Here is a 26,607-nt window from a genome sequence, read left to right as displayed (position 1 = left end):
CTTTGAGATAATTTGAGCAAAACTTCTATCCATTATTTCAAAGTATCTACTCTGGCAAAAAACCACATTAAATTATGAGTTCAAATTTCTAAGATATAAAACACGACTGCTTTTCAATTACAAAAAAATCTAGTTGTCAGAATCTCAATGTGTTCAATAGTTAGACTGACTCTAGAATTTCTTGGTACTCCTACGTTGTTTAATTTTTGTTGAATCTGCATTTCAAAACCGAAACTAGATTTATAGAAAAATTTCACCAACTTTTAAACTGGCCCAGAGTCCAGAAATTTCATCATTGCTGTTTATTTTATTTTCTCAAAAAATACACTTTTTGGCATGGTTAAACAATTTCTATGAAATGACGTTTTCAGGACTAATTGTATTTATAAATATTTGCGTTTCTTCAGTAGTCTTTCTAGTAGGTATAATGACATCGAGAAGAATGTTAATTAAAGGTTGGGCAGTATATCTAGCTAGCAAAGGAACACATTACACAGGCTTATAGTGAAGATATTTGAAAATGTTTTTAAAAGCAAAAATAGAATAAATTTATAAATATGTAGCAACATATTTGAATAATTTTTTTTTGAATGCCTTTGCGCTATAAATACTTTTATAAAGCTATAACAAAAATGCAATAACAATTTATTATTATTAATAATAATATTAATAATGAGGCATATTTTTAAGTTTGTCTATAAAATTATACACTTTCTTGTTTAATAGGCATTTAATTCAGGTTTTCATTCATTTTGTTCGTGAAAATATTTTATGTTTTTACCAAAAAATCTAAGAATCAAAATGATAATAATATTTAAGAGTTTTAATTGATTTAATGAAGATTATAGGGAGTTATAACATACATAGTTTTAACATAGATGTATATACCTTTTTAAGACAGGTAACTATGATTAAAATACTATTAAAAATTATTTTTTAATTTCTTTTCTTAGTGGAATGGTGTTTATTAGATTGTTTATAGACCTCTAGGAGATCAATAGAAGCAACATCGGTCCAAGTCATTTGAACAAGAAAACTATACTACTTGTAGTCATTCCACAAATTTTCATGCTTTATACGATTTTATAGCATTCAATTTGCCGACTAAATTTATCGCAATCTTTCGGATTTGGGTCCAATTTGTTTTTTTCCCGTTAAAAGTTGCTTCTGAAATACTAACAACTTTTATTCGAAAGCTGAAAATTACGTGAAATTAACGACGCTTTTAGCTCCGAATCTTACTGCCTTCGTGCTGACGTTCACACTAGGGTTTTGATGTAAAAAATAAGTTTCTAAAATAGACAACAATTTAAAAAAATTTGTTTTAAATTTTTAACATAATTTTAAACCAATAATCAAAAATAAAAATTTAATTTGCTTATAAAATTTCCATCATTTTAAAGAAACTCTTTTGTAAACTTTGCTTTTTTCTTCATTCCCTTTTCGCTTTCTTTAAGATGCTGTAATAATCATTTTTCATGGCAATCAAAGGTTTTTATACAAAACTTAAAATGATTAAACAAACATTAATTTTAGCCCTATTTTTAGTTAAATTCTACTAAAAATTAATATATCAAAACTTGGTATAAACATCTATGATTTTTTTAATGAACTAAAGCTAAATCCATTTTGAGTTCCAAAGACAGCGTTTTTTATTATTTTATTTATTAAAAGCATTATTCGAGCTGTAGATGTATTTTGATAAAATGGAAAAAGAATTTGTGAGTTTTTGGAAGCTTTATCTTGTATTTAGATGACATAAAAACTATTTTTGCATGTGAGATAATCATATTTTTTTTTGTTTTTTCTTTCTTTTAATTACAAAACAATATTTTTTTATAATCGATATGGCAGTGTTTCACAATAGAAAGACCTTCCACAATAATTTCACAAGTCTTTCACAAAATTTTGTTTCTTAATAATATAATTATTACTTTTTCATTTATTTATAATATTTTTTATATACGCATTATTACATTCGGACAGCTTTAATATAATTTAAAAAAAAAGTACAGTATGATTCATTATTTGACATGCATACAATTCTTATATTGTGTATTTTTGAAGGATATGTAAAGTTATGTATTTTTAAATATGGTTCGATTTTTAAGTAATAACCCATCAAATAGATTGCCATACAATTAACAAGAAAATATGCAATTATTTAAATAGGAATCTTATTTATGCGAATAATTGTGATTGTGAATTGTTCTGATGATGGAGCCTTAAAGAGAAAAAAGCACAAATTCATTATTAAAAAAAGAAAAAAAACAAGGGTACACGCTTAATAAAAAGTAGTGATCTATGGAATGACCAAACCATAAAAAGAGCGGGCATATATGTAAGAAATATAATTTTAAATTGTTATTCAAATTTCAAATGTTAATAAAATTAAACAAAATAAAAAACTTTTAACAAAAAGAAAACCGACTTCAAAAGAAAAACTTTTCCAAAATAAATTAATATGCACTAAAAAGTAAAAAATAACGATAATATAATGTTTTGTTTGAAGTCGGTTAAAAAGAAGTTAATATTTGATTTATTTTAAAATATGATTTATAGATGAAAGTATATTATTGAAAAATGAAAAATAGAACTTATAAATTAAATATAGTTTGATATACTTTATCAAAAGTTTATGATTTTATTGGAATTTCTTTGACATTTTATTTTAATTGTCGCTCTTTTTAATCATTAAGGCGCCGTACTTTCACGACACTATTCTGAAAAGGCCCAAAGTTACCGTAATATACCTAATCTCTTTTGAATCCAAAAGCTTTTCCTTAACACATTTTTTTTTTTATTCTGGAAAATTATTTGTGTGCTTACTACAACTTGAGATTTTGCAAATAAAGAATATGAATTTTCTCGCTTATTTTCGCAGGTTTTATCAAACAATTCTGCTAAATTTGTAATGACAATGTTTTAGTCTCTATTTCTCAGATCGAAATCAATTTTTTTCCTTAATTGTTATATTTTTGTTAATTAAAAATTATGATACATGAAACCATATTGAATCATTCTGTACATAATTGTATTAAATAATCACCTCTATACAATTAATATTTATTTTTGGTATTATTTACAAGTATTTCCTTTTTGTATTCAACATAATAATTTTTTATTAGCTTTATTTTAAATTTATTTAAGCGTTTTCTCATTTATTTTTATTAAAAATTAAAAATAAATAATTTAATATTTTAATTAATTAAGTCTTGGTTTTCATTCTCATTTTTTATAAAAAAATATTTTTAGAAACAAATAGTATATTTTTTTTTTGATTGGCACATTTTTTTTATATACCCATCCACAATCCAGATGTTAACTATTATCTCAAAAATAGAATAACCCTTAAATTTTTTTTTTTTATTTTAGGCCTTTGTTTATTAAAAAAAGAAAATTGAAAAAAATGGAATGACATACAATATTAAAGCGAATATTTTTTTATTACACGATGATCGATCGATTCATTATTATATCAGGTGCTTCATTTTAAGTTCTTACGATAATTTTTATCAATATATCAAATTGGATAATTTGAGAGGGATATCGATTATTTTGAAGATCAAATTCTGTGGGTTAACAAGTTTAAAACGTTTTTTGAATTATTTTATTAGTAAATGAAAAAATAAATTTGTTGTTGTTGTCAGATATATTTTGAAAAATTAGCTTTCAACATAAAAATGTACCAAAGACTGGCACTTGATTATATCTCCACTATTAACGGAATAAAAAATTCCAAACATTCAAAGATGGGATTTTCATTTTGAACAAATAAAAAAATAAATGATAAGAAGTTAAAATCTTCTTTCTTATCATTTTGTTTGGTGGAAAACATTGAAAAAAATGTTTGTCCAGCAGTACGTATGTGTGATCTGGTTGCTTGAAATTTCACATCGCTGCAACTCGGATGTTTGGCAAACATTTGTTCGATGTCCTAACTAGGTTTTATTTGTTCTAACTAGGTTTTTATTCTAGCCAATTGTTCTAACTAGGTTTCATTTTTAAAAAATTTCATTAATTTGTATTTTAAGGAAAAATTGAAAAAAACTGAATTATACGACTCTTTCTGACATCTATTGGTGTTTATCGTAGCTAAAGAAATAAAATTAATTGCCGAGACATTCAAATTGGTAATTGTGTGGAGACATTTTAAACGGTTCTTATATTCGTAATAAAATTTGTGTTTTTCTAACTCAAAAGTTACCGAACAAAGCTCGGTCATCCAGGTACTAACAATTAATTTGACAAACCTGGAAAATCGGAATAAATTTTAAAAAAAATTATGAAAACGTGCGAAATTAGACACAATTATCGAATATCCAATCTTTTGTTGGTTCTTTACACGTTTCATCTCAATAAGGGATAACTTGTTATGGTAATATATTTAAGACATATATAAACGGTTCTTTGAAGAAAATTTCTCCGAAATAAAACTATTTAAAGTTAAAATAAATTCTTTTTAACTTAATGAAGCCCACAGAAAATTTATTTTTCCGATCTAAGCTCCCTCAAAATATTGTATTTCTTATAATTCATCGTGGAATAGTTGGTAGGCACCCTTTACAAACTAAAATGAAACACACTGCACAATCAATCAAATCTTATTTTCATTTATGTTTTGAAACATCTCTCAATAAAACTCGCTAGAGCAAATTTTCGTACAACTTTTTACTAGAACGACAGACGTACTGTATACTAGACGTAGACACATCAATCACAATTTATCTGGTGTAGTTTGTTAGAACTACACACTACAAAATATTTTTTTTTTACGTTTACGTTTTTTATGTTTGCGTTTACGCACAATGTTAATTTTGTTTTGAATTTGATTACATTTTCCAATTTTTAAAATTATCATGGTCATATTCATAGACGCTGCTTGTTGATGTACTTGGATGTCGATGTTTTTTATGCTTTGCCAATGATGACATTTCTGACTAAACATCTACTTCGTGACACACTTCCATGTAATCGGGATCATGCATTATATCTTTGATCATATCCTTTAGCATAGTGTAGCGTGGAAACATTGGATACACTTTGGAATTCACGTAATCCACCTGAAAACAAAATGTTTTTGAAAATTTTCAAATAGTTATGAGAAATCATAAAAAAGAGAATATATTTTAGGACTTAGTGTGTATTAATTCGAGAAAGAAAAACAAGTTATTCATGCAAGTGTAACCCTTATATTCTGATTATTGAGGCGATGAAACTATTCGTTGTCATAAAATTATGAACTCTGATCCTACTCGAAATTTTAGGATGAAAACTTACGTCAAATAAATTATAGCTATAATAAACTATCCAAAAAAGAAGTCATTTGACGATAAATTGATTACGTACCTATTAAAGTTATTGGTATTGTCAAATAATATCCATAAGGTATGCCAAAAGTTTTTGATTGGAAAATTATTATTTGAAATGACTATGATGAGTACGGCTAGGGATTATTTATATGCAAATTAATTATTAAAAGTTATGTATACGCTAAATCTAAATTAATGCATCCAACTTTGCTATCGACATATTGATATTCTTTAATTGAAAACTTTCTATGATGATAGACCAATTCAATTAAGACACAAATCAAAAATTTATAAATATGAATCCTCTTTTTGTTATTATAATACAAAAAATTTGTTACAATAACACGAAATACATTTTAGTTATATAGAACGTAACTCGAAAACTACACAAAAAAATTTTTTGTAGCTATGAGAGCTTTTGATCAGAACGACCCGAAGAACATTTTCAGGGCGGTTTGAAAAAATTTTACAGAAAGCCATTTTCTTTTCTAAACTTGCGGGGTCCTTTAAACAGTAAACAATGCATTCCTAATAAATAGATTCTCGAATATGTGAAGCATTCTCAACCAAAACTCAAATAAAAAATATATCATGCAAGAACGGTTCAATTTATTTTGAATTGTAGTATACTGAATATTACATTAGGTATACTGAATATTGTATTTATTTTAGGTTTATTTATTGACTCGGTATAACATAGTACACTCGGAGTATCAGTCGAAAATAATAGTTATATAACAGTGTTAAAGCTTAGACTATCCTTTTCTAGTTACACTCAATGTAAATAGTGTATACATTAAGGTATAAAAAACAAATATGTATATGTATGTACCAGACACGATAAACATACTTTTAATTAGAAAATATATTGATATAAAATTATTGTATCATATATGCAATATGATCAGAGGCGTACTCAAAGGGGGGTTAAAATGGGAACAGGTCAAATTCCATAAAAACTGTGTATGAGTCGTTATTAGAAACGTATATAAGAAAACTATCTTAAAACATGTTATGAACAATTATTTTGGTTCATATATTGATGGTTTTGAGTTTTGAGTTTCAAGGGAACGTTACAGAGGCATTGAGTGATAACGAATTGAGTTAACGAAACAGATTGCAGATAATGTGCGGTGTTATTTGTTGGATCTATCTAGCAAAGCGTATATGGGAAAGGTTATTGATGTTTTAATCTTTTCTAGTAGAAAGGCGTGGGTACCACTTTATGTATTTGCCATTCAAGAAAATTTCATTTTAATAATTAGCTAAAGAAATCATGCCGTTTTCAAAATACTTCCAAAGTTGCAAATAACTTACCTTCAACTTATTCAGGTTCCTTTTTTTATTAATTATTGAAGTCCACCTTAAAATTTTTGCTACAACCCTGATTGGGATTTGTGTCATCAATTAAAATTTATCTAGATGATGAATATTTAATATACAAACATTGATTAGAGTTCGCTAACTTGAACCTGTGTGCATCAAATCCGGAAAGACACAGAGCAAGGTAGGTACAAGTATTGGTTGTTCTACAAACTAAGGATGAAATTGAATCTGATTACGAATCGACATTTTTGTACATTCATCACAAGGTAAAACGTAAATGTTATCTTAACGACTTAAAAAACTTCAAAAAATAAATTTTGTTTTTTAAAAATATCAACCATTCATTATTTCTTTTCTCATTACTCATTAGGCTATTATCACTTTATAAAGTTGGAAAGTGAATGCGTTCGAATGATCATGGAACTGGAGAGAGCGGTACTTAAAATTTTGAAAGAAACAATATCGTGGAATCGTATCAAAGATTTTGAAAAAGAAACATGGAGAAATATATTCACTGCAATAGTAATACCAATTATTAACTATATATTCTTATTTTCTGGACTTACATAGAGATAAAGTAGACAAAAGCTGCGAAAATTATATTGGCCATTTATTTAACCGTACAGTATCAGGCCTGTGAGACACTATGGCATTTTTTGCTTTACTGTCCACTCGCCTTCTCATCGCATCACACGACAGGTGTTCTCACTCAATGTTATTTTTTCTTTTCTAGTTCCATTTGGAAAATAATCGATTGAAATCAGCACTTTCCAAGCAAGTTAGGCTGTGAGTAGTTACTACTTGCAAAGGCACCTACTACGCGCTTGATAAACGCGGATTAAGCCTTTTGTAAATTCATGAATAAGGAAGAATCACACTAAGGTACCGGAGTCCAATTTGTGCGAAACCAGCAAACTAAAAACAGACTCGGGCATATGATATAAACTAAACGATCGTAAAACATTCACATTACATTCTCTAAAAAGAAGTCCAGTCATTTAAAAGAAGTTATTGAGAAATGCAAATCTGGATATGCGACGGAAAGGCTTATGGATGCTATATATGTAACTTGAACTTAACAGATTAAAAATTTAATCAGGTTTTGGGTAGTTACAATAAAAGAAGGGTGAAACGATAACTCAGGAAAACATTGATGAAATTTTAATCAATTTTGATTGATCTAACTTTTTCTTAAGGATCAAAAAATTCAACAAATTTACCGACGACTCTATAATTATTACTCATGCAATATAAAAGAGAATAGATAAAGTATGTGGAAGTATATTATATTTGAAAACAAACCTTCAATTCTCGAATTAAGTTTCGTAATCCCGAATACTTTTTTAATAACCTATACAAATCATTTGTCATTTGTGTATTTTCAGCTTCAATTTGTGCGGTCGTCATATCTGAAACATTACAAAAATATCAAAATAAATTTTACACTTTTTAAACGTTATATGTCATATTAATTTTTGTTAATATAAGTGAAATACTATAATCATTTTTAATTTGCCCTCCGAAAAAAATTCAAACAACCCGAAATTAGTCTGATCATACGACGTGTTTGCGTTCTGATGAAATTGAGAATATAATAAAAAATATTGACTATCATAAAGTGACTATCTATACATTGTCTATACAAAATAATTTCCAAATTCCTTACAAAAAATTCATATTTTTCACATGAATTGAGTAAAATGATTCAAAAGTTTAAATTTTTCGTTCTTCAAAAATTTACTAAAATACTGCTGAATTTAATTTTCAATGCAATTAAAACCAAATATTTAGAAGAATTAATTTTAGTTGATATCGAGCCTAGATGTAGTTCATGAAATAAATACCACGATATTCGAAATAAAATTGTACATTAAAAAATTTTTATTTATTATTATAAATATAATTAATACCAAACAACAGACTTACATTTCGCTAAATATCGTGTTTCGATTGCAAATTTTGCTAATGACGATGGTTGCGTTTAAATCGAAATATCAATATTTAGTGAAATATACGGCCGCTGTTTTCTTTTTATACCATGTATATGAAATATGCAAGGAATACTAAGTTTAGTCCCAAGTTTGTAACGCTTAAAAATATTGATGCTACGAACAAAATTTTGGTATAGGTGTTTATAAAATCACGTATGTAGTCAATTTCCGGTTGTCTGTCCGTCTGTCTGTCAACCCGATAACTCAAAAATGAAAAGAGATATCAAGATGAAATTTTTATAGCGTGTTTAGGACATAAAAAGTTCGGTCGATTTCGTAAATGAGCAACATAGGTCAATTGGGTCTTTGGTACATAGGACCCATTTTGTAAACCGTTAGGGATAGAACAAAAGTTTAAGTATAAAAAATGTTCCTTATAAAAAAATAAACAACCTTTGGTTGAAACATTTTTTCGTAAACATTACTGTTTACCCGTGATGGCGCGAATTAGGCGCAAATTATATAGTTTGTATTATATGGGAATATCAGTTAAGTGTGTATGTATGTTTGGCTATCTTTCTTTATTGATATGACGTAAAAAAACAAACGATTGCGTAATCAACTCTGTCTATACATGGTATTTCAACAATTAACTCAGTCAATTGTTTGTTTACATTTGTTAATTAATTTTTTTTAATAGAATTAATATACAATTTTATTTCGAGTATCGTAGTATTTATTATTCATGATTAGGCTTTTAGAATGAACGTAAGGAATTTGGTCACATAATTACCCAATTACATCAGTAATTTTATAACATAATAAACATTTTTTTAGCATTGTGATGTCATTGATCTCAGATTCAAAAACTTAAAAATCAAGAGATCACGTTTAAAAAAAAAAAATTATTTCTGTACGAAATATGAATAAAATATTAAAAACAGCATGTATCATCATTACAAATTGAAAAAAAGGGAAACAAAAAATAGATTTTCATATTATAGACGGAAAATATTGTACGTGATATGATATTTAAAATATCAACTATGCCACAGTAGAGGGTGGATGAGCAAGCTATCTAAAGAGGGGCGGGGGTGGAGCCGTCTATATCACTATGTAAATTTATTTATTTATTCAATTAACGATATATTCTGTTTTTAGTCATAATTCCTCCGAAATAATAGACTTATTCACCGTACCGAAAGAGTATTTATATACCTATATAAATCGCACCGTCGTAGAAACTGTAACTGAATTAGCTGTTTACTGTTTCTTACTAAAATTCCTTTAGCGTGCTTAGATCTAGCGTATTTCTCACCTGATATTGGGAAAACTTTTATAATGAGCAAGGCTGCAGGAAATAAAGTTAATTATAATAAATTAACACCAGTAAAACACCAGTATAATATCTTACAAAAGTAAAAACATTAAAATCGCAAAACGCTGCTTTGCTGGTATATTATTTGAACCCATTGGAGGAGTGTGGAACTATGTCTTGTAAGCAAAAATAGTTGTGCTACTAATGGAAGAGCCAGGACAAAAAAAATTCGTTGAGGTAACTAAAGCTGATCATTTGAGGTTTGGTTATAGTAGTTGTGTACACACACATACTGCAGTCAGTCATGCGAACGATAGACCAGGGGTCAGATATATGCTATCGAAACGGTGCAGTTTTACGAGGTACTAAATTGAATTTACTAAAGCTGAAAATTGTAATACATATTGTATATTGCATGTAAATAACAGTTTTGATTGTCAGTCAGTTAGATGTTAGAACAGGGCTGGCCAGTCAGCATTTATTTTGAACAATAAATAGATAAGATTCATTAATGATGTCGTGGTATTTAAATGAATTTATTAAAGCTGAAAATTGTTATACAGCTTGTATATTGCATAAAGATAACAGTTATGACAGTCAGTCAGGGAAACGTTAGAACAAGGCTGGTCAGTCTGCCCTTATTTTGAACATGGTTTTCAGAAATACTAAAATTTTATAATTTTGCTTCTGTTTAACCGGTAGTGATAGAACAAAAGTTAAAAAGTAAAAAATGTTTTTTATAAAAACAACTTTTGTATGAAACAATTTTTCGTAAACATCATTGTTTTCTCGAGAAGAAACAAATTAGGGAAAAATTTTGGTATCATTTTATCCAAAAAAATGAAAGATAGAGAAATGAAAATTTGCAAGTAGCTTCAACTGCTGAGCCAAACTTTTCAACTGAATGAAAATTTTTTTTGAACTGAAAAAATGGATAAATCCGTAAACTTTGCAGTTTTTCAGGTATAATGCAGGTAGCACAACTGTTTTATGCTTTCACACTCCCAAAAGGGTCCAAATATCATACCAAAAAGCAGCTTGACATCGCATTTTGCGATTTTAATGTACTTAGTATGACTAGCGTTATTATCATCAATTCAAGTATAATGTTTATAGAGAAAATTTTCAAAGTTCTAGATAAATAAATAAATTTTTTTATTTAAATAAATAAATTTAAAAAAGCTTGTAAATATAATATCTATTAAGCCGAGTGTTTTATAACATAAATGAATTTATAAATAAAAAACTTTTAAAAGTATATATTTATATATTGTATACAAAATCTGATGTATATTATTCTGTATGACACTACTCGGTATCACAAATAATGTAATATTATTATTATTATTTTTAAAGTTTGAATTTATAATTTTACTGTAGATATTAAACTTAGCAAAAAAATCTAGTGATAAATTATAGTTAAATTTATTTCATGTAACTTTGTTTAATATAAATATGTATAAGTTTTCCTAATATTATAGTACAGAAATTCATATATTTAAAAACGATCATTATCGAGAGCTTAATCTTTAAAGGTGCTTAATCTTTCAAGATATTCATAACTTCGGTTTGGTCCGGTGATTTAGGGACATTCTGTATACAGGGTAATCCAATTTATAAATACGATTTTATCAAATAGTAGATAATGTTAAAATAATGACAATTTCTCTTATAGGCATTATTTCTCAATACACAAGCGTGAGAAATTACAAAAAACAGCGGTAGAGCCGTATGTGTGACATCACACCGTTTCGAGACTCTCTAATGCCACTGACTAAGTTGTAAATACAATAACCTTTTTTAAGCTACCACTTTTGACAAAATTGACATAAATATTTTATTTTTTCCAAAATCTCAATACCGTGCATCTAGAAAAGACGTTCACAGCTATAAATTAATTGTAAAATTGCCATTATTTTAACGTTATGACTTTACTACTGTTATAACTTGGACCACTCCGTATATAGTAGGCTCTTTCAGTAAAAATGAGGTAACATTCAAAAGAGGGTTTTTTATTCAGACTCCCAAGAGAGGACGCGCTATTTCAATGTTTTCCGTTCTTCAGATTAAGCTACGTTCTTCAAATTAAGTTAGAATGTTTAAAATCGGCAAGGAAGTTTATCAAGTACCAGAGAAATGACATTTGAAAGTGTCAATTGCAGTCTCTCTAAATTGAGCTAGGCTGTTTGGTATTGTCGTCACGTCATGACCCTCTTCTCGCTTTTTTTTTAAATAAATATTTCATGAAACTTAAAAAGCCAAAAATCCTATGGAGATAGAATTTAATAGGTTAATAGCTTTCTATCTTTATAGGATTTCTGTTTTTTTATAAAAGCATCTTATAGTTTAGGGTATTTAATGAAGGGGAAATATGTCCTCAGTGTTGTAGCTCCACTGCTCTATTTATTTTTACATAAAACCTTCACGAATTTTACAATATCATGTTATACCTCAATTATTAAAGTTTTAGACTTTAGCATAATAATCGTTCAGGAGATATCTCTGAATAAGAATCAACAGTTTGCCGTGTGAAAATCTTGTCCCAATTTTTAAAAATTATCTTATTTTTACAGCTAACATTTACGTCTTTAAAGCCGTAATATGTTTTGAGTTTTTTGCTATTTTTTCTATAGGTATGCTATTTTTTGCTACCGTTTTTAAGTGATGTTGGGAAAATGCAAAGTTGACTATTTTCAAGGTTGTAAAGCAATGCTTCAAGATGAAATTTTTGAATTTGTCTAATTAATCTTTAAATATTCTTTAACAAAATACTGAAGAGGACAGATTACGATACAAAACACTAAAAACTGTCAAAGCTCGAAAAATTTGAAGAGTAAGACAGATTTGAATGCGGTTTTCTGCATTCGATTCGCTAAAAGCGTCAGGAAATTTTGTGATCTAAATTGATTTGTAAGAAATTAAATATATGCAAATTGCATAAACAATATGCATTTTAAATTAACCGTAATTATACTAAATTCACAATTCGGTTTATAGTGATGAAAATGATTCCAAACTTGTTAAACTCGGAAGTTTTTCGAGTCGCTGAACACGAATATCGCGTCAGAATTGGTCTCCGAGGTACTTAGTGCTCGGGGTTAACGGTATCCCCGTCGTCTCCTTGAGTTTCCGGGAAATTCGTTATATCATCAGTCCAAACTCGTTACCCGCGGGTTTTTGAGGTCGCTGAATACAAATATCGAGACAGGGGCTTGGTGCCCGGTTCTTTCGCGATATTCGCGTTCAGCGATCCCAAAACCACCCAGTTACAATTTTGTAATCATTTTCATCACTATTACCGAACTGTGAATTTAGTATATTAACGGTCAATTTAAAATGCATATTATTTATGCAGAAAATCGCATTCAAATCCGCCTTACTGTTCAAATTTTCGAACTTCAGTGCTTCGTTTCCGCGACAAATTATCTTATCTGTGAGCTTTATGATAAAATACCTGTAATATAATTCTCTTACAACTCAACTCAGTGAATTTAGTATATTAACGGTCAATTTAAAATGCATATTATTTATGCAGAAATCGCATTCAAATCCGCCCTACTGTTCAAATTTTCGAACTTTTTCTTACAACTCATCTTTTCACAGTCGGATAGCCGAACTAGGTAGCCAAAACACTGTTTTACAACAGCATCGAAAAAATCCTCTAAATGTAGATTTTAATTTTTTTTAGTGTGAATTAATTGATCAATAGATACATCATGAACTATAGCGAACTAAGAATTTATGTGTCAGGAATCTTTCAGCTTTCGTAACGCTTATCAAAATCTCAAAACTCAAAATTTAAATTTAAATTTTTAAACGCAAACTTACTTTCTAAACGTTCAATTCGTTCACGGCGATCTTGAGCTTCTTCAGCCAATTTTGCAGATGTTTTAACACCTTCACCAGATTTTTGTGTTTTCTCCATAATTGCACATGCTCGTAATACAAATGCAGGAACAGTCTCTTGTTTTTCTTGTTTTGGTATATCAACTAACGTCCAATATTGTGTTTCTAAGCGTATTACTTCCTAAAAGTCATTAGAAGAGGAATATAATGATTGAGTGTTTAACAAAAAAGCAAACCAGACTCTTAAATTGAAGCAAGTGGGACCTTATTTAGGAACGAATACAATTATTTTATTGCTAACGGTCAGAAAGAAAACTATATGTACGTCAAAATACCTACATGGACTCTTTAGTCTTGTTATCGAAGTACATAAATTTTAATTAAAGAGAATTGAATGAAAAAAATACACATGTACCAGGAATCAATTTTTATGAATATTTTTTTTGGTTTACGTATTAAATTTTACTCCATTACAATAAAATTTTCTCCAACTGTTACAAATTTTCTCCAATAGGGTATTATCGTTAGTCAAAAATAAATTATGAAATTTGAAAAAAGTTAAAATTTATGTAAAAATATACTTAAATATTCTGATTTCGAGTCATAAAAGCACATTTTTCTTTTAAAATATTATTATTAAAAATCGTAATTTTTAAACTGTATATCACGTGACCTAAAACGCGGGTAAGCCCTGTATATTTTTTAGACCACAGCGCCCCGATAGTAACAAAATGAACTTTTTATTAGGTCACCCAGCTGATCATTTTTATTGATTAAAACGATTATAGAACGATTGATTATAGAATGCGTTGATATATTTATTTTTTTTGTAGAAATTTTTGTATTATTGTGATTAAAACGGGCATTTGACAGCTGATTCTTCGTTATTTAAAAATATTGCACTTGCGTTGTTGATATTTTTAATTTTCTGAAAAGTGTTTTTCATTTATAAACTTAATATAATTTCGTTCATATACTTAGTGTTTTTCGTATAAACTTATAAGTTAATTTAGTATAACATAAATTTATCTAAGAATAATAACTATTTCCTGTATATAATTACAATCATAATTGTGGCGAAGCCGTATAATATTTTATGTCTAAAAAGTGACCTATAAAAAATTTCCAATTAAAATCGATTGTTCGAGGCTTTCTTAGTACGACAATTTTCCTTTAGTAGCTATATTCAATACACCACCTTGAATTTTCCAATTTTTACATTGAAATTGTGATCAGTGATCTCGAAAACCTCTTGTAATAAATCTGTATTTTCTAAATATAATTGCTATATTATCCTTTAAAAATATTAGGTCTGCTAATTTGAATTTTGAAAAGCAAATTTAAAAAAAAATCGATTCTAAAATAGAGTTATTTACGGGTATTTTAAGACTTAAATCGAACCGTCCCGTCAACTTCCCACAAAATTTTTTTCTTTATATTTAAGTACTTAAGGGTTTTTTTCCCCCTCCGACCCATTGGGTGATGATGCCCTCAATATGTCGGCAGTATTTTCAACATTACGAGCACTTTTTAGAAATTGGTGTAGAGATCCCACTTACAATCTTTAGTCTTAATTATACATACTTTAATCATTGCTTTTAATAAATTATAACGTTGAAAAACATTATTAACGGATTTACTATCTCCATATTTGGCCATTAATGTCACTAATGCTTTCTTCGCTGTATCATATGATTCTTCTAATCGTACACGTACAGCACGTAATCGTTCATTTGTATCAATCACCTCTTCTTTTGTTAAACCACTTGAAGTACCTTCATCTTTTACATCCTGTACTATACGTCGTACACTTTGTGTAAATTTTCCAACTAAATTTGTACTTGCTGAAAAAGAAAGAACAAAAAAATCAATTAATTTAATTATCAATCATATTTATAATTATTAATTTTATGGGTCTATGGTAAGACATTAACGAATTTGTTAAAATTGTAACTTTGATTTCCTAATAAGAAATTGTGACGTTCTTCTCGAAAATTGAAATAAATCTTTTAATAATATATACGTCTTTAAATGTACTATAATTTAATGTGTTTTTTTAGGAAACTGTATGTGCAAATGCCGGAAGACATTGTATAAAGATTTATTTGGAATTTTGACGGTCTGTTTTGAGCTATATAATATTTCTATTAGTCAAAAGATAAATTCCATTTTTACTTATTTATAATTGAATCATTATAACTTGCATACAGAGATGAAAACTGCTCAGCCAATCTTCAAATTACCTTCAAACGTAACCCCGCTTAAGGAGGAAGGAGGCTTTAAGTATGTTTTTAAATAATCAAACGGGAGATTGAGTGATGGTTCGTTTTAAGGGATTTTTTAAGACAAATACCACCATTTATCAAAATAATAAGAGCAAATAAATTATGGGGTAATGAAGCGCCATGGAGGTCTTATCTTTGCTAAATTGACTCTTTATTGACGCTCTGGCGTATGAGTGTATGTTTTTGACGCGCTTAATGTAAAGACTTTCTAAAACCGATAACTTTTATATCACCGCCCACTCATCTGCCGTTTTTGTCACAAAAAGATCCGTATTACTACCCTCTTCAATTCAAGATTTAAAGAAAAAAATTATAATTTCTGCCATTTATCATATAAGCCATTTAAAAGTAATATGAGCGATGCCGAACTCTTTTCCCATCACTGTATATAGATACACTATCCATTACCTGTTCGATACAAGTTTGAAAGAAATATTTCTTGTTTTTTCCTCAACCTTAGCACCCTCATATCCCTCAACTTTTATCGTTCAGAATAATTGGATGAATTTTTAATTTTTTGTGTAAATCTCTATGTCCGTATCGGTGCGAGCGCCATAATATAACTGCGTAGGTATTTTCTTGACGAAAAAAGTCACCGGAAATCTTCTATTCAATTCAATTTAAATGATAGACAAATGTAACGTTTTAATACTTGATATATACTATAAAGCTACAACCCGCACTTGAACCTTTTTCCCCTCTAACAATTTTTTGATATAAAGCTTCTTTTATACTTATTACACAGAGAAAACAGCTGATTCTTTATTGGTTTAATCTCATCTGTATCAGTCTATAAACTAGGTTAGGTTAGGTTAGGTTATATTGGCTGATCACGAAGTACGCATTTAGGCTATAGAGCCCATTGTGATACCAGATATGTGTTTTACCCCCTTTCCGCTGATAATTTCATTTATCAGCATCTCAAATTCAGAGACTGAGTGCACCTCCTTCATGCATATACCATGCACTACACCAGCCCATCACAACTATATTAATTAAATTAATTTAGTTGCAACGGCGTGAATCGATCCCGCAACCCTAAGCATACCGCGGACGGAATTGGTTACGCCTTAACCAACTGAGCTAATAGGGTATCTAGTCAATATCCGAATCACAGCAACGATTTTTAAAGACGACAGCACGTCATGTAAAAAACTTGACATACACTAATACACACTTCGCCCAGCTACGCATCATTATACTTCACCCGAGCATGCCGTTACAAAAACCATTTGCCACGCTACGCGTACCATAAATAATTCTGTATACCACGCTCGAATCCGGACTATAATAGTTCGAGTACAATATAAGTACTTAAATAGAATTGAGCTCTTGTATAATTTACTTAAAGCATGAAGCGTAATATCATTCGATATTTAATTAATTATCTAAGTAAAAGTTTGTTACAACTTTTAATTATTTTAAAAGCTGTTCATTAAATAATTGATTTTAAATTGATATCGTTATCATGTTACAGTATTATTGTTTAAACGATAGGACGCGACGTAAACTTATCAAAGGTCATACATTCATGTCGTAATGTAAGAATAGATATTGACACGGCATGCCATGGTTGCAGTAACAATTCTACAGTATGGGCCTACTCATTTTTTTGAATTAACCTAGGTACTCACTGGTAGAAAAATGAGTACAGGTAACGGCCATAATAGATAAAGAAATAAACACAAAATATTTAGAAAAATAAATATACAAGGTATTAAGTTTTATCAAATTTTCAATCTGAGGAAAAATTATCAATTTACCTATCTCACTCGCACAAACATTTTTATTAAACCCAACCCAGTCAGGTTAAAGACATTCTTATATTTCTAAATGCTCTGTCATTGGATAAATTTATTAATTGATTTAGCTTATTATCTCGGAAATTAGGAATCGAAATTTGGTAAATAACTTTTTCAATCTTCTTTATCAGCTTACTTAGGGAGTTCAGAGTACTGTGGTCAAAATTTCATTCATTCATTCTAAGTGAAAATTATTAAAAGCTTTCAAAAAATGCCGTTTTTTGAGACTCCTCCATAAGAGCCGATGTATTTTATATCGATTTTCAATGACTGTTTCTTAAAAATTTGCATGGATACCTATGCTGAAATTTTAACCACATTTTTTTTAGCAAAAGTCTGCCTATAAAAATTTTTTGAACCTTTTAATCATACATTGTTGTCATACTCATTCATCCTCAAGGTTTCTTAAACACCAACTTCCATATCATAAAATTAAAGTATATATAATAATATATTTAATTATTAAAACCACCTAGTGAATATAATTTAATATATATTTATTTAATATATTTTCCTTCCATTAATTATTTATTGGCAGTTAATTATTCATGTACCTCCAATTTAATTAATGACTAATAATTAATTTAAATCATTGCTACATTAGGTTTGTTTATCTATAAATATGATCAAAATTAATTATAAATTATTATACAATTTAAATGGTACAGCAATAAAAGTGTTTGATTTATTATGAATCACATTCTATTATAATATAACATGTATTGTACTAATATATTATTACAATTACAGTATGCATAATGTATTCTATACACAGTGTTCAAAGGCTCCGACCAATCACGATAGATTGTCTCTTAATCACAGCATATAGGGTGTTTCAGGAAACCACGTCCATGGGGCGATTTTAAAAGAAGTAGCCACATTTACCAATACAATGTCAAAGTAGCTGAAAAAATATTTGTATTGGATCCATTTAAATATACTTTCTTATTTGGTGGGAGATTATCTTATGTAATAAAATAATCTTGTACCTATTAAAGAATAATATCTATTTATAATGCAACAAAATAATAAGTTACACGTCTATATACAAACAAATTACATATCTGTACAAGTTCCTTACTTTATTGTTTTATAAATAGATATTATACTTTATTCTTATGTGAGATTCTTACTACAGTCTCCATTAAATATTCTTATTACATAAAACAATCCCCACCAATTGTTTCAGCTATTTTGACATGGTACCTATAGGTAAATGTGGCTACTCGCCCCATGTACTAGCTTTGATGAAAAATCCTGTATATTAACTCTTAATAGAGGTGAAGGAGAAAAATGGTATGGTATAAGATTTTAAAAGATAAACTTTGATCTAGAGCATGACACGTAGGCAAATTTAATTTTATGCTTTCTAATGGGATATATTTATTTCTCTAAATTCTTCGTGAGCACAAAATTTTACTTTTGAATCTGAATTCACGTCAAGTTCTGTATAAATTTTAACCACAATCTGATTAAAAAAGTTAAGTAAGGTTTCACGTTAAAGAATCCGAAATCAATAACATTTCATTTCATTTGAAAATTTCAAGTGGGTCTTTAAATAATAATTCAATTCAATTGAAATAAGTTCAAGTTCAAAGAAAAAGTCATCAATAAAGTTTACATATAATCGCTTTTTACAAATAAATTTAAGAAGTGCTCTCTGTTCTAAGAAAAGCGGCCGGTTCGGTACTCACAGGAATTTCTGTACTGTATATTTCAGAAGTCCTTAGCATACCTTTAATGAGATCTGTTTTCTAATGTAAGATTCAGAAAAATGTTTCAAGTAAAAGCTGATGTAAACATTTTCTTGTGTCTGATTTATTTGAACGACACCTCTTATTAATGAGTGGCTAAGAACTTCTGGGACATACAGCAGTCCCATACATATTGCAATATGCATAGTTTGTGTAATATCATGCAATATATCAGTGTCTTTCCTCTTTCCTGCATAAAATCTATATTTTACATCAAAAACTTTTAAGCGTACCTACTCTTTTAGGAGAAAAAAGTTATCTGAAAGACTTTTTTACTTTTTCAACCCTTTGTTAGCTTTCTGGTAGATATTACAACTCTTATTGTCTAATTTCTAGACTTAAGTTATATATTTGAACGTAATATTTCTCGCCTTTCAAGAATCCAGGGTAAAAAAAATGGATGCACAATCATATCTATCGTTTAACTAACACTCAACAACGCTTAGCGATCAAGTTGCTTCTACAAAAATAACAATTCTGTAAGAATTGTGTATAGACTTTTACAGGAAAGTTACGGCCAACTTAATCGTCTTAGTGAGCGAACAATTTGCATCATTGTGTAAAAGTTCGAAGATATAATTTAGTTTACACGTTATTATTATACACAATTACGAATATATATCGGTTGTACATAAAAGACCGGGTACTGACATAACTCGAAAAAGAATGACTTTGGAAAAAAATGTACCCATAAATTGAATTACACAAAGCAACGTTTATTATTAACTTTAGAGCCATTTAAAATTGACTCAATTTGCTCATATTAATCATAATATAGACTGAAGGAGGTTGGAAGAGAATAATTTGAAGGTGATTCCTTAAAACTTGAAATATTTTTCAAGGACTAAAAAGTTACGGCAGAATCTAACCTACATTCAAATGTAGCATTTGCTTTTATACCTATAGCATTTGTATTTAACTTTCATTCCGTAATTTTCTTCTTGTAATTCTGCCGGTCCCCGAAACGATCCCTTGTAAATTTGGAAAAGCAGACCCTACTATTCCAAATATTTACGCCATGCATACAATATTGCAGGGTAAGCAAACTTTGAAACCTTATTAGCAATCAATGTGGAAAGTTCAGTCGCGGAGACTAAGAATATTACGCATTATATGGCTATAGGAATAGAGGACAGGAGTTATTTATTTTATCGATTTATCCAGTTTTAGACAACAGTGTATTAAGCGTAGGCTCTAAACCAATATATTTGCGAGCATCCTGTGTATCTATCCTGTATATTATATGATTTTATGATATATGTTTTAAGGACATTAATAATCATTTACTAGGATGATTTGTTAGTTGTGTGTGTAATATGTTAACTTTAAACATATCGGTTACATGTAACTACAAACTTTACATTTGTTAAATAATTAATGCATACGAACCTGCCAGAAAGTTCTGGCTGTCTTTGCGAAATTTTGATGAGGTTCTGACAATATTTTTATATGCGCATATCCTGGAAAAGGCTTACAAAGTGGTTTTTTCGAAATTTCTCGAAATCGGCACCTTAATCTGTTTTAAATGTAGGTCGTTCGATTTGTGGTTAAAATACCTATGTAACGATAGGTTTTAATTAACTATGTTTTGCAATTCTATGCAAAACTTTTTTCGCCATGACCTTCTCTTCTTATATATTCCTCTTTTGTATGTATCTCGCAACTCGTGATAGGTGAAAGATCGGATCGGAGCCAAAGCAATTTTATTCGCCAGTCACCACGAGCGAAATATACGGAATATATTTTTCGGGCATTTAGAAAAAGACCTTGTATTAACTTTTTCATCGAGAAAAAATTGGGACACATCAGGTGGTATTTCATTTTATAGTTTCTGAAAATTACATTCAACGATTCAGAGTTACATCCAAGTGCAGTATCAAGAACAAAAAGTATGTAGGCCGCACCATTATATATATATTGCCATGTTTAACTTTTTTATTTTTTGGTGGTATATTTATATATTCATATAATTTCTTGAAACAATAATAAATACAATGTAACAATGCAGTTCGTCCTGAACTGGTGTATTCCAGAGAGTGGAGTTTAGGGTATATGGTATAAATGGAGTGAGTCCACTACACCATTGTGAGCTCAGATGAGATGTTTTGAGTTAGTTATAAGGAATGTTTTTAATTTTAATTAATACAAGTACTATACAGAAAGTATTATACTACCAATGACTATCTTTATAAACATAATTGTTGGTGCGTCTGTTTAAAATTGTCCAACTTCTGCTGAATGATGGATTAAAGTCAAATTCACGAAATATATTTTTTTTGTCGAGAAGTCGGTTCATTGCTATATAAGGATCTTCGCCTCCTTCCTTTTGCTTTTCAAAATATTATTAGGGTTGTAAATACCATCTTGTGAGAGGAACAAAGGGTTCGAGATTGTGTTCTCTATAAATATAATATAAACTAAAGTCTATTCCATATTTCGCGAAAAACGAGTTCTGACAGCGAAGCCCAAAATTATATCAATGGCCTATTTCGCGTTTATTTATAGATAAAAGGGCAAGAAAGTCTTTATAGGAAGACTTAATATTGTATGTTTACAACCTTTTTAATAAAATAAAAATTTTGTTTTGAAGCGAACGGGTAACGGTTAATAATACTATATATAAGCATGAACGATCATTATATATACAGGCTTTCTAAAAATACTTTTTGACACTATCTTAAAAGATAAAGAGTACTGAATCCTGTTAAAAAAATTATTCTCTGGAAGGAGGAGGAAGTCTTTTTGTTTGCCTTGACTTAATGACTAAAATAGAAATATGGCTTGAATAAAATTATCTTTTCCGATAAAACCAGTTTTTAAAGACCAGCAATATCACGTAATAAAGCATATATATTGAGAAAGTCAACGAATTTAAACTAAGTGGCTCTTTTTTTTATTAAAATGATTAAAAAAATGTTTCATATGTGGGACAAACGTAGTCAAAAATTTATAGGTTGGTAGTTCTAAAATAAAAAATTAACAAATTTAATTCTTCAAAATTATATGTCATAATGAGCAATCTATACTTACTGGCAAATAAACATATTAATCTATGTTTATGTTTAATCACATAAACACATTATTTATTTTAAAGATCTTGATTAACCTTATCTATTTGGCAAGATATTTTATAACTCCAGTATGGGATTATTTCACTTATCGCTGAAGAAACAATAATGCAATTTAATTGCAGGGCAAACCTTTAGAGAGTTTTCATGAAAAATAGCCATGTCGGATCTGTGAGATTTGGTGCTACAACTGGAAGGCTAAATACAATTATTACATATAATTGTTTACAATTTAAGGTCTATAATATAATATTTTTAGTATACATGTACCTATGTATACTTATAGATTGTAACAAAATAAAACCTACTATTCAATATAAAATATGCACAAAGTGTCTCAAATCGGCTTGTGATAGCGTTACTAAGCAGAATAATTTAATGTTTATATCAAAAATATGAATTTGGCATATAAAATTTTCCTTAAAACCATCTGAAACAGCAGCCTATTAAGTAATTTCGATCTAGAGCAATAGTTTGGGCTTACTATAAATTATCGTGAAATTAAATAGTTTTTTCCTAACGACATTTTGGAAATGTAATATTTCCACTTTTATTATACCAAAGTTGAGTGAGGAATTTTGAACATATGGGCTTGGAGATACCTTTTTATATGGTGATAGAAATTTAAAAAAAATCTAGCTCAAAATCCAAACACTTGGAATACCCAAGTCATCGACCGAACGTCAAATATTATAAGGCTAAAAATATTAGAGTTTCAGATTTTCAAATGGTGCTTGTGAAAAATTTGTGAACAATCGAAGTTTATGATGGTTGCGGTCATACAGGCTTTTGTTTCGTCCATAAAATTATAAAAGGTAAAATAATTTATTTAAAAAATCAAAAACACGACTGCGATAAATAAAAACTGAAAAGAAAAAAACAGTTTACATAAACGTAGTTTACCTACGACTTAATAGTCGGGGACCGCTCTTGAGAAAATTTCACCCGGTCTAGATTTTAATAGAACCCGTCCATAAACAAATACTCAGCCAACTAAATCAATCGTAAACCCACGTCCAGGGGAAGCTCACTGGACTTAAATACTTAAATTGAGTAACCATATATAACATGACGGCTTATTAGTCGTCAGTCGATGGTTTTAGCCGTAACAGTTTGGGTTGCAGATGTAGATGATTATTACAATAAACAGTAATTTCTCATTACAAATTTATGTGTATATTAGTTTAGCCGGGTGCAAATAGTATGCATCACCGTTTGGGAATTACCGAGTTAACTATTAACTATGGTTCGTAGTACATTCTGTATATTATAGCTTAGCTGTAGTATATGTAGTTAAGCAATATTATATAATATATTCAAAATGTTAAAATTCTACAAGTTAAGAAGAAACAGAACCCACGGAATAGGATAGGAAGAATGGGGTTGTATTTGGTTAGTTTGTTCATTTTAATATATATTTTCTTTAAACACATCTGAATTAGACCCTCTGTTGTCATGGCGATGCTGATACTATGGTGCTCTGGTAGTCGGCTAATGTCTATTACGTCATTGTACTCTATGTAATAGGTATATAACAGAATTACTGAAATAGAAGTAATTATTTTTAATATATACAAGCTCTTTTGCTTGCCGAGTTTGAGTATCGTATATAATAGAAGAATATAAGAATATTAAGGAGACTACCATGCCTCTTGTCTTGATTAGTACAGTAAGTTATAATCAATAATTACTTGATTGAGAAACTTACTATTCATGATTTAAATTTGATACTTTCAGGGGTGATTGGCTGTGAAATTGTTGAGTTCACTTTTTCTTTTTAAAAATAAAGAACTACTTTCTTGCTTTGAAAAATTTAAGTCTTTCATTTTTTAAGGTTTCCATTCGTGTATTCTAGAGAAACATAAATATGGAGAACATAAATATTTTATTTGATGCTGTGATTTGTCATCGACAAACTTACGCAGATTCTTTGTTTCTTCCAATTTTTAGTCTGGTGGAACCTTTGCTTTTCAGTTCTTCTATTATAAATGCAGTGAATGAGGCCGAATAATTAAAGTAAACATTCTCTTGACTGAAATAGAGACAAAATGTTTCTGTATTTGATTTGTAAATTATATTAAAGCTATATTTCGTAGATGGTGTGTGCTTGCTTCGAAAAAAGCACCAAATAAAATATGTAATATCATTAGACCATTAGTAATTGCGGTAATATGGATGACAGATTCATTGAACACAGAAATGAAATGAAATAATTCTCTAAATGAATGATATCATTCTAATGATTACTCTTTAAATTTGAACAAAGCTCAATTTCAAAAATTTAGAGTCAATAATAAATAGGGTGATAGATATTATTCCCGGATTATAAAACAAAATAAAATTATATTATACAAAGGAATGTTACTATAATTGTATTTGGTCTAAAAATAACTGATAAAAATAATATTTGATCTAAAAATAACATTTCACAGTGTCTTTGCATTTGAAATGGTAAAATTTTTCCTGAATAATAAAAATTATTTCAGTACAAACAAAGCTAATACAAATCGTTCTACAAGACAATGGTGTGTCATATGCGCCACCCTGTTGTGGATATAAATGTATCGATTAAGGACTTCTAAAGCAGGCAATTCGTCTGTATAATAAATTTATAAGTTGTAAAACAATTAATTTCACAATGAAGAGGGATGTATCGAGTTTTTGGACTGCAACAAATTTATGTATATCGAGTATTTATTAAATATTTATCCACATTATTTAAACGAAGAGTTGCTCTCGGTCTAAGACACGATTTTCTTTTTTGTTTCAAATTTATAGATAATCTTTAAGGTAGTACCAGCATGAAATCACTTTTCGACAGATTTGGCCGAATTTTTTTTCTCGGGTTTATAATAGCTTTATTTATGAATTCCTAAAATTTCATAATTTTTGACCGTTTAGATCGCGAGATATTTAAAGACAAAGTTCGCGATTTTGAGGGTCATGTCCCATTTAAAGCATGTAAAATGTCCGGTCTCTCCAACTATTTTTTATGATATTATTATATATTGAAGAAAAAGTAGAAAAAAATGTTTATACAATACAATTCTAAAAAAAAAATTTAGAAATTAATTTTCACTTTCGAGATATTAATTTTGACGTAAATTGATCGAAATTGGGACGTTGGCATAATTATTTCCCATTTTAAACGGTCAAAATTTCTGAAATTTTGGGAATTAATAGTAAGCATTATTAAATTCTTAAATTTAATTTTTCGTTAAATTCTGTCGAAAAAAAAATTGTACCATTGCTTTAACATAGAAATTGCAAATACCATGCTGGAACATCGTTAAGCACTTTATGTTGTTAGGTGACTTACAAATTATATTGTGAATAAATTTATCTATATTTATTTTATATGTACTCTATTTGTAGGGATTTTGATTCCTTATTTATTTGACTTCTCAGTTGAATTGATAATGGATGGTACATTAAAATTTAAATTATGGTGGTTTTAATTTTCTTTAATGGTTTTTTATTTTTATTTTATCACATACCTCTTCAACTGGAAAAATCGTTTAATTTGACTTATGTAATTTACAATTTTCTTTATAATTTTATGTACTTAATCTAAGTACCATATGCATTCCTAATCCTTAACCGAAGCACTTTATGAGAGATACTCGGTAGGCATTGTCTCATTGGTATCGGGTGCCGGTTTTCTTTTGGGTTTGAACAATGGTAAATATCGGGAAAGTTAATAATAAAGTCAGCCATAGCTGCATACCCTCCTCCTTCCTTTCATTTTCCCTATAAATAAATAAAAATAAATAAATTGAATTGAATAAATAAATGAATGTATAGTGGTAATAAGTAAGTATATAACAGATTTACTAAATATTTTATCATTCACGTTCAATCCCTTAAAGTGTTAAATTCAATTAACAATTTCAATCAAATACAAAATAATTAATTTCAATTTAAAATAAAATATTTGTATATATATGATATAAATTATTTAAATA

At 28.7% G+C, this 26,607-nt stretch overlaps 1 protein-coding gene across 1 annotated transcript in view; it reads right to left on the bottom strand.

Moving 5' to 3' along the window:
- Positions 1-4,940: 4,940 nt before the first annotated feature.
- The window catches only part of LOC123305814, a 156,500-nt gene continuing 134,833 nt past the window's right edge, over positions 4,941-26,607 (bottom strand). The window contains exons 2-5 of the mRNA XM_044887646.1: positions 15,318-15,577; positions 13,716-13,914; positions 7,941-8,047; positions 4,941-5,063 (exon numbers count right to left, since the gene is read on the bottom strand). Of these exons, the coding sequence (XP_044743581.1) occupies positions 4,941-5,063; positions 7,941-8,047; positions 13,716-13,914; positions 15,318-15,577 (689 nt within the window). The remainder of the gene's footprint in view (positions 5,064-7,940; positions 8,048-13,715; positions 13,915-15,317; positions 15,578-26,607) is intronic.

Source organism: Chrysoperla carnea, chromosome 1 (assembly GCF_905475395.1).
Source record: "Chrysoperla carnea chromosome 1, inChrCarn1.1, whole genome shotgun sequence".
NCBI lineage: Eukaryota > Metazoa > Arthropoda > Insecta > Neuroptera > Chrysopidae > Chrysoperla > Chrysoperla carnea.
The sequence above is the reverse complement of the archived record's forward strand: the minus strand, read 5'-3'. Positions and strand labels throughout refer to the sequence as shown.